The sequence below is a fragment of the Mustelus asterias genome, chromosome 12, assembly GCF_964213995.1.
Source record: "Mustelus asterias chromosome 12, sMusAst1.hap1.1, whole genome shotgun sequence".
In the NCBI taxonomy this organism is placed as follows: Eukaryota; Metazoa; Chordata; class Chondrichthyes; order Carcharhiniformes; family Triakidae; genus Mustelus; species Mustelus asterias.
The window spans coordinates 18,832,418-18,845,170 of record NC_135812.1 but is presented as its reverse complement, the minus strand read 5'-3'; the positions used below and the strand labels follow the sequence as shown (position 1 = coordinate 18,845,170).

At 39.9% G+C, this 12,753-nt stretch overlaps 1 protein-coding gene across 5 annotated transcripts in view; it reads left to right on the top strand.

Moving 5' to 3' along the window:
• LOC144501293 (protein phosphatase Slingshot homolog 2-like) overlaps positions 1-12,753 on the top strand; it is a 169,854-nt gene that overhangs the window by 117,087 nt on the left and 40,014 nt on the right. For 3 of the 5 annotated variants that reach the window (XM_078224869.1, XM_078224867.1, XM_078224865.1), the window contains 2 exons: positions 6,315-6,433; positions 10,482-10,550. In XM_078224869.1, the coding sequence (XP_078080995.1) occupies positions 6,315-6,433; positions 10,482-10,550 (188 nt within the window). Of the gene's footprint in view, positions 1-5,054; positions 5,191-6,314; positions 6,434-10,481; positions 10,551-12,753 lie in introns of those variants that run through there. The other 2 variants (XM_078224868.1, XM_078224866.1) reach the window with 2 other exon arrangements.

Below are 12,753 nucleotides of genomic sequence, written 5' to 3'. Positions count from 1 at the left end.
TCTCAGTAATTTACCGAAGTGCGGCAACTAAGGGAATTTCACAGTAACTTCATTGCAGTGTTAATGTAAGCCTTACTTGTGACTAATAATAAATAAACTTTAATTTCCTAAGATCTTGAAGTGTGCTTGATTGCAATTTTTACTTTTCCAGAGTTTCAAAACTATGTTCATTTATCTTTTGATGAGTTTACTTCCAGAATTATAGTCAACCTAGGACATATCAAGTTACAATGTCTGCTGTGTTTAAAAATCTGTGGTTATCTATTCACTACAGCGTTGGCTTTACTGTATTGCTTCTTGTACAGCTATTGTAAAATATTAAAATTTAATTAACTCTTATTTTTGTTTACCAGATGACATGGTATTTGAATGTTAGCGTTTCATTCAAAAAAAATTCTGTCTAGTAAAAATGGGGGTTGCTTAGTTCCTACTCACTGATCTGAGTGCACATTTTACACTGTAACTGGATGATTAAAAACACAGCAATCCAGATTCATAAAGGCTGAAATTGCATGAGACTATTTGCATGCAAAGTAATTCAGAAATGCAGTTACTTTATACAAATGACATTGCTACACAGTAATATTGCATGCAACTCTTGACACTTAATTCTGTACACTATTGTTGAGGACTTGTTACCATCAGTTAGCTGTTTGGGCATAATCTGCTGCAGACTGACAATAGCCTGTTTGATCTATCCATATCCGCATTTGCACCTAATAAGACTGTGAGTGGAACTTGACTTCAATTGTAGCCTGCCTCTTCCCGCCTTCCCCCTCAAAAAAATAAAAGTATCCTAAAAAGTGAATCATGATATGATATATGTTTGATAATATTTCTGTTTAACATGTATCTGCCGTTCCTGAGCACTTATCAGTCTGAAGTTATGGGTGTACTGTCTCCAAGAAAAAATATAATGTAGCAAAAATGTATTTCATGTTTTAGACACATTGTGATCAGTGTAGATTTTTGTTTGAATCTGTCCCTGTTCTGCATATTTATTTGTACAATGATTTGGGGCTGCGAATCTTCCTGCATTTTTCAAGCTACTCTTTTGCTAAGTAGCTGCATAACAAAACTAATTGGTTTGCTAAAAGATTCTGGTCAAATGGCATCTTTGGCATTTAATTTTACTGCACACATTGTTTAATTATAGATTATATTGACATCATTTCTGAAACACTGAATGTTAGCTGTATAACTGCTGTGGTTAACTAAAACCGACCCTTTGGTGGGAATTTGCTGAGCATAAATCAGTTGCTGTGTTTCCTACATCACAGCACTGGCTACACTTCAAAAACGCATCATTAGCTCTAAAGTGCTTTGGGACATCCTGGGGCCATGAAAAGTATAGAAATGCAACTTTTAGTATCATCGCAGATTATTTAACAGTTTTAAAATTCTTTTCACTCTACAACTTTAACATTATTTGCTTCCATAATTATATCCAAAATTTTATTAGGGAATTTGTAGTATATTGTGGAAAACTATATCCGAATGGTAATTCTGATGACTGTAGTAGGCTGTGTTTTATTTCTCTTTATTTAATTCACTGTCCTTACATATACTCTTTATTATATCTATTAAATGAGTTTACCTTCCCTATTACCAATTTTCCATACTCGATAAATACTTATCACCTTTAGCATTCACTTCCTCCAACACCGACACAATGTGGCTGCAGTAAGTGCTATCCATAAAATATACGGAAGAAACTCATTAATGCTTCTTTGTCAGCAGCTTTCAAACCTAGAACTAGCACAACCATTGCATGGGAATATTACCATCTCTACGTCACCCACACTATCCTACTTGGAAAATATTTTAACAGTAAATGTAAATTTACTTGTGACTAATAAATAAACTTTATTTTAAACTATCGTCATTCCTTCAACATTCAGTCAGAATCCTGAAATTCTCTACCTAAAAGCACTCTGCCACATTGTCACATCATTCAAGCTATAGCAGCTCAAGAAGGAGGCTTGGGGGCAGTTGGGAAGGGAAATAAATATTGGCATTGTCACAGATGCTGACACCCCATGAAATGACACAAACAATGTTACCAGCTGTTTCATTGAAGTTCCTTGAGGTGCCTTTTAGATCTAGTACCTTGCAATAGAAGCAGCTTCCCCACTCTCCTCCTGCTTAACCATAAATTGGTCTGACCTCATTACAAGGCATGACATTAATAAATTAAATTTATTGAGTCTAAGGCCAGAACTTTACTGTCCCTCCTGCCATGGGAATCGGAGCGGGCAAGGGACAGACCATGGAGAAGTCAGTTGATGAGACTGTAAAATCCTGCCCAATGTGTCAGAATACAAGTATTTACACTGAATTTAGTCTGCACTTATTCAGTATGCAAAATTTGGTATACACACTTTAATTACCAGAAAGTTGAAGGAAATTTGTATCATGTATTATATATTTTGAACTGTCTGTGTCAACAAGACTGATGGACAACCAATAAATGTGTACGGTTTGAAATGAAAAGTTCAGGAACGTGTAACGATTTGGTAGGTACTGTTAACATTTAGAGAGAGCATATTTATTACTCACTGTTTGCGAATGTGCAAAGGTGTGATGAGTGAGTGGATGCCATTTTGGTAAAGGAAAAGTGTGCCCTGAAAATGTGAATCTGTTTAACAGCTTCCCCTTTCCAGCAAATAGTGGTTGCAAGCATTTTGTTGGTTATAATAGGGATGGTAATGAAAACTAATGGCAAGTAATGAACTATTGCCTGGCCACCAAGAATTTAGTTGTGGGTTAACTTGAACCTGTAAAGCATTCACCCATTTTCACCTGAGATGTTAAATTAATAGTTGCTATAATTTTTACTGCCTTTGGTTTAGTCCTTCCTTGTTCCATATAAACTCAGATTATTTAATTTTCCACTATTTTTCTACCGTCATGTACCATTGTCTAGATGTTTTAGGGCTTCCGTATTAAGGAAGGGTTAAGTACTTGCACATGATGTGGGAGTGAGGAAAATTTAGGTAACAGCCTGCCTTTAGTTGTTGCACTCTTGTCTTGCCTCCAAGTTAGAAGGTTAAGGGTTCAATCCCCACAAGGATTTGGATACATAATCTCAGCTAGCACTCCTGTGTAATACTATATGAACACTGTACTTTTGGAAGTACTTTTTTGAATGCAGTGTTCAATCAGGGTCCCTTTTGGGTGCATTTAAAGCACTCATGCAGAATTTGAAAAAGAGTAGAGGAGGTCTGCCCATGTTCTGCCAAATATTTATTCCTCAACCCATAGTACTAAAATAGGTTATTCGGCTACTTGGGCTCATTAAGCACAGAATTGTCTATTGCATTTCCTTGTGTTATAACAGTGACTTCACAAGGTTGAAAAAGGCATGGCATAAATGCAACATTTTTTTAATTCAGGAAAATTTAGAAGTCTGAAGGAGAATTAATTTTAAAACAGGGCCCTCTTCTAACTCCTAGAAACTAACTCAAGATTAGCATTTTCAGAAATCATTGAGTAAGCAGCTGTCATGATTCCTCAGCTGAGATGTGGTTTATAGCGAGACAAAAGAGGGTGAAAATAAGGTGGGTGTCCTGTGCAACTACACAAGTTCCACAAAGAGTCACTTTTTATAGATGTGAATTATAGTAATCTGGTTATGGTAAACCTAACACAGCATAAAGGTTGCTATTGGTAATAGATAGCTAAAAATAACTCTTGTTGCTGCACAAATGTTTAGGAAGTTTACTTTGCAATTTCTCTTGGGAAAACTAAGTGAGCTTTACAGTAAATCTTGTGATGTGGCAGGTGATAATGAAATGCTTTGGTTGCCAAGATCTTTTGTAGTTCTATGATGGGCAGCATTGTCTGGATAGAATTTTAATGGGTGTGTGAGGGTACACAAACGGGTGTGCAGATTTCCCACCCCATCCCTCCCGACAGTGTAAATTTGAACCCCGGAATATCTTGACTCCCAGGCCTGATTTGCATCACCTTCACCATTGGTCTACTCAAAAGTCAAGTAAGAGGCAACTAACGAGTTGCTGATAGGCAAAGATTAGGCCATCTACTCATACAGATACATTGCATTTTGGTAGTACTTCATGGGTAGGAAGTGCTGAGGTGGGGGGAAGCTGGGAATGCAATCTGCAGATTTTCCTTGAGAGCCAAGGAGTGTTCTGTCTAGCCTAAATGAACTTTTTAGAACCTTTTGCTTTTTTGCTGTAAGATTCTACTGAACTTGGTGGGAAAGAATGGGACGGTGAGTTTTTGGAGGCTCATTTACGTGAATGGATACCCCCTGTTTTGTTATGCAGGTTTGGTTAAAAACGCCTGCATTTTGTTTGGATATTTTCCACCAGAGCAGTTGGTGGAATTTAAATTGAATGAATAAAATCTGGAATATGAAGCTTGTCTCAGTAATGATGATCATGGCAACTATCATTGATTGTTGTCACTGATCTAGTTCAGTTCCATTCGATTCCCAGCTTGAGTCACTGCCTGTGTGGAGTTTGCACATTCTCCTCGTGTCTGCGTGGGTTTCCTTCGGGTGCTCCGGTTTCCTCCCACAGTCCAAAGATGTGCGGATTAGGTTAATTGGCCATGCTAAAATTGCCCCTTAGTGTCCTGAGATGCATAGGTTAGAGGGATTAGTGGGTAAATGTGTAGGGATATGGGGGTAGGGCCTGGGTTGGATTGTGGTCAGTGCAGACTCGATGGGCCAGATGGCCTCTTTCTGCACTGTAGGGTTTCTATGATTTACATGCCCCCTTACCTGATCTGGCCTACATTTGACTCCAGACCCACAGAAATGTGGCTGACTCTTAACTGCCCTCTGAAATAGTCTAGTGTAATAATTCATGCTCATAGCCTTAGGTGATGTCATTGTTGGGAGGAGAAAAAAAACTGAGCAGGTCAGGTGACGGATTTCAGTTTGTTTGGAGCTGCATGTTTGAGTGTTTAGTTTTAGAAGGGACAGCAAGCTAAAAAGAAATGTTTTCCCTCTCTCTCTCTCTCTCTCTCTGTTGATTTGAAAATTCTGTTGGTTAGCTGAAAACAAGATCTTGTTTTCCTGAAGGGTGAAAATCTGCTGTTTTTGGGGGCTGGACCAGAGTCTCTCTGGTGTTTTGGGAAGCTGTCTTGTCTTCAAACTGTTCTGAGTCTCGAGAGCATTTGACTGCAGAATTCAACTAATGGCCTTGATCCCAGTATCACGTGAGCATAAGTCTGTACTGTGTTAAATCTGTGAAGAGCGTCTGTTATCTATGGGATTAGTTTGATTGGAACATTGTAGAAATCTTTGTTAAGGGTTATATATTATCATTGTTTCTTGTTTGATGTGGAGATGCCGGCATTGGACTGGGGTGGGCACAGTAAGAAGTCTCACAACGCCAGGTTAAAGTCCAACAGGTTTATTTGGTTTCACGAGCTTTCAGAGCACTGCTCCTTCATCAGGTGGTGTTGTGAGACTTCTTTCTTGTTTGTAATTGATAAAAGATCTTGCTAATTTTCTTACTATACATGTTAACTATATTCTTAAGTAAACTTTGTTTGATAAAAGCTCCCTAGTGGGTCACTTGAATCATACCTGAAGTGAAACATCTCATGCTTATCCTGGCCAAATTCAAAATGCAAAACTTATGATTCCGATGGGCTTCATAAAACACATTGGAGTTTCTCATCTGAACCATAACAAGCGCAAGCCACTCAGTTCAATGGCACCACAATTGAAATCAAAAGTGGCCTGTGACAGGTCAGGCTCCACCCAATCATGCTTGCAATATTTATGGAACAGTTTGCAGATGCATTTCAAGCTTTGTTATTATGGTGGGAAAGTGAGGTTGAACATCAGCCTTAATAGATCTTATTAAATAGCTGAGCAGGCTGGAGAGACTGTATGGAATACCCCTGTTTTTAAAAAAATATTTAACTATACACACGTGTGTCAATTCTTCTGTCTATCATGGTCAGTGAACAAAAATGAGGGTTCTGTTTTAACAGAAATCATACCAGAATGTGTTGCCCTTTTAGTATTTTACAATGATCAATCCAAGTTAAAGGATTTGGCAATAGCTGTAAACTAGCTTGTATTTCTGGTCAGATGACTATAAACATTCCCATGTCACTGAACGTGCATTTAGATATTGACTCGTACATTACTATGTTTGTAGGCACAGTCTATCTTTGTGAAATAAATACTGATAGTCAGGCAAACTGGATAGTTTATCCCCAGATTGAGAGAGGGTGTAATAAATTGACCTAATATATTTGGCTTTATTGGATCAAGATTTTAAATGTCTGAACTTTTTTCAGAAAATTTTCTTTTAAAATAATTCCAGGCTGTGCGGTTGGAAAGTGCATACCTGGAACTAACGCGGTACATGGTGGTGGTTTCCACTAATGGCAGACAAGATACAGAAGAAAGTATTGTATTAGGAATGGATTTCTTCAAGGATAGGTAAGAAACATCAAACTTGGACTGTTGCCATTTTACCAGCATATGTAATTGGTGGTGAAACTTTCATTGCTGTTAATACAGTGAAGACTGAAATAAATACTGAAATGTATAACGCAGCATGATTACTTTTGAAGGGTTCAGGTAACATGATTAGCCACAAGGGTTTGGTTGTCACATTTTATGATATGTGACCTCTCTGCTGGAATGGATGCCTTGTAACTGACTCCTTGTTGTTACAGAATGCTTGTTTGTGTATTAATTAAATTAGCTTATTCATGCAGAAAATGTTTTTGTTGTTGTTTTTTTTAATAATCAGGATTTGTTTCATGATTTAACGAATACTTTTAGTCAACATAATATTGGAAGTAATGATTATGATTTTAGCCATTATCGGATATCATGCTTGTTTTTTAAATTGATGCCAATAATTACTGTATCTTGTTGAAACATTGATTATTTACTTTGGATAATGTGAAATGGGCCCTGGGTTGATTTTTTCCCCCCCTCTTTCACAATGGTTCATTCTGTTTGTCTTTGTCCTTCCACCTCTCCTTCCTTTTCTCTCTCTGGCTTATTTACCCTTACTCACCTGCTGGGTATGTTGCATTCTTTTTAGCCAGCAATTGTTCATTATTTTTGATGCAATAATATCTATTTTCAAATTGTAGCACCCCTCTATTAATAGTATTACCTTTTTCCCAAAATGTCATTGCCAGTATAATTAGATGTGGGCCAATGTGTGCTGAGATTACTGTAACGAGTCTAAAATAACCTTTAGACATTCTAAAAAGACACACAACTGATTTATAATGTAGTTTGAGTCTGAGCCTAAAAGATGTTAACTGGCTTCTTGCCAACAAATCTCTGCACTGAACATTAAACCTTTATTCATAAAATGCTAAATATTGCATCAGCAAGCTAGGGCAAAATACCACCAACAAAAGATACCCACAGAAGAAATCTTAGTGTTAAATGACAAGAGAAAAATTTCACATGACCTAAGTAATCTTACACAAGTAACATGCTTTGTTTTATGATAGCAGCTCGTGTCCCCTACATACATTCGTAGGCTTTCATTATCAGTGGATGGATAAAGGTTTTTTTTTTATCAATGATGTCCTGACATAAGGTTGAAAATGCTGTTTTAAAGCTCTTCCTGCTGTGGCTATTTTCCAATGCAACAATGTGCACCGTTTCTCTAAACTTTAGATCTTATGATGAAGCAAATAAGTTTTGAAGTTTTTTAAATAACTAGCATTGGATCTGTCAGGTTCATATTGATATATGTCTGCTTGTTGCTACGTAAACAAAACAACACACACTTTATATAGTTCCGTGGTTGAGGATAGTGGTTCTCGAGTGCCATCCTGTTACAGGGTGCAATTAGAAACGGCTTGAGCATGTGGCTGGGGGAGGACCCAAGAATAATCTCTGATCATTGGGAGCTTTTTATAAAACTTTCCATGAGGTCACTTTGTGCAGTCAACACAAGTTATTTGTGTTGACTGTCTCCCTGAGCACCGCTGCTCTCTCTAGCAATGCTACATAGTAATCACAATGAATGAACAGGGTTTCAAAATCAGGACTGCATAAGTGGTTATGTTAAATTATATCCAATGATGTAAAATTGAAACACGCATATTCATTTACACTTTCATTGAATCCCTACAGTGCAGAAGGAGGCCATTCAGCCCATCGAGCCTGCACCGATGACAATCCCACCAAGGTCCTATTCCCGTAACCCCACATATTTACCCTGTTAATCTGCCTGACTGCGAATGGGCAATTTAGCATGGCCAATCTGCCTAACATGCACATCTTTGGAGTGTGGGAGGAAACGAGCACTCTGAGAAAACCCACACAAACATGGGGGAATGTACAAACTTCACACAGGCAGTCACCGGAAGGTGGAATTGAACCCGAGTCCCTGGCACTATGAGGCAGCAGTGTTAACCACTGTGCCACCGTGTTGCCCATATGCTGGTTCAAACATTTTCTGCACATTGCAGATACCTATCTTTTAAATGTTTCTATATTGCCTGGCCTTTGGGTGAAGTTAATGTTAAGGTGAATCACTCCTAAGGAAAAATAAACTTGGGGATTCAGTGGAACAGTGTGTATGGAGAAAATGGAAGTTTGCTCAGAATAAGTCTGTCTTTTTTGGGGGGGATGGGTGCCGCTGGCTAGGCTAGCGTTTATTGCCCATCCCTAATTGCCCTTGAGGAGATGGTGGTGTTCCTGAACCACTTGCGGGAACAGTATTGTTGGGGGTTGGGGGGGGGGAGTTCCAGGAGTTTGACCCAGTAAATGTATGACAATATAGTTTTCCTGACTTAAGTTACTTTTTGGCATGCTTAAGCTCACCTGTGCTCATTCTGCAAAACAAATCTTTAGCCTTGTGTGTAATTGATTTCATCTTAAAGATTTAAAAATATATTTGAGGATTCAAACCATAACTTGTGACAATTGGGTACCAAGCTCCAAGTCTTTGCATAGTTGTCTTTGTACCAGAAAATGTGTCTGATACTGCTAGTACCATTCAGATGGGATGATGGGCATTGCTGAATGGATAGGTGTAGCATCAGATATTTCTACTGTACTTTTGTATAACCTTTCCTGAACCAAACAAATTATTTGTGCTTAGTGCTTTTTTTTTTGCTGAGATGAAACACTCGAGTCCAGGATGAGTCTGAAGACTAAATTTTGACGCACCCCTGCTTGTGGTTTTTGCACACCAAAATTCACACCCATTTATGTAAGATCAGTGCAGCTTCCATAAATAATTTTGCTACAAGTAAAGTCCGCAACTTAACTTTGGCTACCTGTTGTTTTAACAGAAGTAACACTGGTAAGAGTGTGGACAATTAATAAAAACCACAAGAACTGAAAGTAAACAAATACATTCACTCTTAAAATGTTCACGGATATAGGTGATGCTGACTGGATCACATTTTTTGTTTGTCCTAAGCAGATGTTAGTCAACCACCACCTTTTAATTGCTGCAGTTCCTGTGAACTTGTCTCCACATCAGATAATGAATTCCTAGATTTTTGATCCAACGATGAACTGCAAATGTATGTTCAAGTCTAGATAATGTGTGAACTTGATGTTCCCATAGTATGTTTAGACAGCCAGAGATGGCCACATCTGCATACTTGAGGCTGTGATTAGCTACATGCATAGTTAAATATTCTTGGCCCACATCTAATTATATTGGCAATGACCTTTTGGGCAAAGGTAATTCTATTAATTAAGATGTGCTACAATTTGAAAATAGATATTACTGTATCAAAAAAGATGAACAATTGCTGGCTAAAACCCAGCAGGTGAGCAAGGCTAAATAAGCCAGAGAGGAAAGGAGGGAGAGATGGATAGACAAAGACATACGGAATGAACCATTGTGAAAGAGGGACAAAAAAGGGCCCATTTCACATAATCCAAACTAAATAATGATTCGGTAAGGCAACTGAAGTGTTTCGGGAAAAGAAGCTGCATGTTATACAACTTAATCCTATTTATCATTTGTAGTTCTGCGCTCTCATTGAGAATGCAACAAACTTGATAACTCTCTCTGGGTCTTTAATGAGTATTACTGCTTTATTGAAGGTGAATCACCAACCTTGATTTTTCTTGTTGATATACACTGAGCAGTTTAGAAAGTTCAAGATTTGAGAGAAAATCTTTGCAATTCAAGGCTTCAAGTTTGTTTCTCTCTCAGAACTTGAGCTAAATATCTGCTTGAAAGGTGGGAAAGGAAGATCCTTTGGGATGGGGAAAGAAGAGAAAATGTACCATGCAAGGTGCTTCAGCCCATTACCAAATTTATTTCTTTATATCCATAAGTGTTTAACACTTGCAAGTTAAAATACATTTTTCATTTTTTTCAAACGTACATGAGCTGAGACTTGGGCTTATGGGCCCAGATCTACTCTAGTTCCAGTTTTGCTTATGCCTTCTCTGTAGTAGTTTCTGCTGAAAGTATCTGCGTAAAACAGTGCAACAAAGTATACAAAAACAGTGCTAATTTTAGATTACATTATCTTTGCAGCAGTACTTGCACAATGGGCCTGGTTCTTCCATTATGGAGTGACACATTGATCCATTTGGATGGCGATGGGTAAGTACACTAGGTACCTAACATTTAATCTCAAATAGTACTGGATTCCCAAGGTTTTATTATGTGCCAAGTAGCAAAATTCTTTTTGTTCCGAGATACAGGCTTTGAGACAGTGGAAGATGTATGTTACTGCCGATTATAAGAGCCTATCTAAGAAAAATTGGCAAGAAAAGTCAGCCTGAATTTCTGCCTAATCCAGCCACCCTTGTTTGAAATTTACTTTCAATGAATTTCTGATGAGGACAGACCTGTTTTAGTTCTTTAAAGCACCACCTTCCTCTGTCACAGCCTCCCTGTAGAATTGTCCCGGCTCTCTCTCTCAAGCGTAGAGGAATTCTTAGCAATAAAACCACTGTTGGGGAATGAGAAGCATTTATTTTTTACCACAGTTGAAATAAGTGGTCGTTGCTAACTTTATGCTCAAGTTGAAATTATTTACAGAATTAACTATTTTTGAAGCCTTTCATGATTCAGTACATTTTCTATCGAGGATATTTATTTAATAAACACTCTTGGCCACAGCTGGAGTACTGTGTGCAGTTCTACAGTTCACTATAGAAAGGATGTGATAGCACTTGAGGGGGTACAGAGGAGGTTCACCAGGATGTTGCCTGGGTTGGAGCATTTGAGCTATAAGGAGAGACTGGATAGGCCTGGATTGTTTTCTTAAAGCAGAGAAGGCTGAGGGGGCACATGATTGAGGTGTATAAGATTATGAGGGGTATGGACTTGGTGAGTAGGGAGCAGCTGTTCCCTTTGGTTGAGGGGTTAATCACGAGGGGGCGTAGTTTTAGGACAAGGGGCAGGAGATTCCGAGGGGATTTGAGAAAAGTTTGTTTCACTCAATGTTGTGGGAATCTGGAATGCACTGCCTGAAAGGTGTCGGATGTGGGAGTTCATGGAGTCGCCTAGCCTCCCGGAAGTCCATATCTGCACCAGGTGCGTCGAACTGCAGCTCCTGAGAAACCGCATTAGTGAACTGGAGCTGTGCCTCGATGACCTTAGCCTAGTCAGGGAAAATGAGAGATTAATAGAGAGTAGTTACAGGCAGGTTGTCACACCAGGGCCACGGGAGGAGGACACGTGGGTCACGGTTAGGAAGGGTAAAGGTCACGTACCCCGGTGGTTGTCCCCCTTAACAGTAAGGGATGGGTGACAGAGAGGAGGGGAGAGAGCAGTCAGTGATGGGATCCCCTGTGGTTGTCCCCCTCCAGAATAAATATACCATTTTGGATACTGTGGGGGGGGGATGACCCTCCAGGGGTAAGCCACGGTGACCAGGTCATTGGCACGGATTCGGGCTCTGTGGCCCAGAAGGGAAAGAGGGGGACTATGAGAGCAATAGTAGTGGGGGATGCAACAGTTAGAGGCACAGACAGGTGGTTCTGTGGGCGCGAACGAGACTCCTGGATGGTAGTCTGCCTCCCTGGTGCCGGGGTCCTGGATATCTCTGAGCGGGTAGGAAGCATCCTAAAAGGGGCGGGTAACCAGACAGACGTCATTGTCTACATTGGTGCAAATGACGTAGGCAGAAAGAGCAGGGAGGTCCTCCGAGAGCAATTCAGGGAGTTGGGTCGTAGGCTGAAAAGCAGGGCCTCTAGGGTAGCGATCTCTGGACTACTCCCAATGCCACGTGCTAGCGAGACTAGGAACAGGGAGATTGTACAGCTGAATGCGTGGCTAAAGGACTGGTACAGGAGAGAGGGTTTCAAATTCATGGATCACTGGGAAGTCTTCAAGAGAGGATGGCACCTGTACAAGAAGGACGGGTTACACCTAAACTGGAGGGGCACGAATATCCTAGCTGGGAGTTTTGCTAGTGCGGTTCGGGTGGGTTTAAACTAATGTGGCAGGGGGGGTGGGGATCAGAACAATAGGTCAATAAGCATAGAGGCTGGGGACGAGGTTGGGGCCAAGACAGGGCTATCTAAGAGGAAGAGCATTCTGGGGGAGGATGACCTCAGTGGGCCTGGAGGTCTGGAGTGCATCTGCTTCAATGCAAGGAGCGTCACGGGCAAGACAGACGAGCTTAGAGCCTTAATGCTTGCGCAGAACATGGATGTGGTTGCAGTGACGGAGACTTTGTTAAAAGAAGGACAGGACAGGCAGCTGAATATTCCAGGGTATAAGTGTTTTAGGCGAAACAGAGGAGGGGCTAGGAGAGGTGGGGGAGTAGCAATGCTGGTTAGGGAGCATATTACAG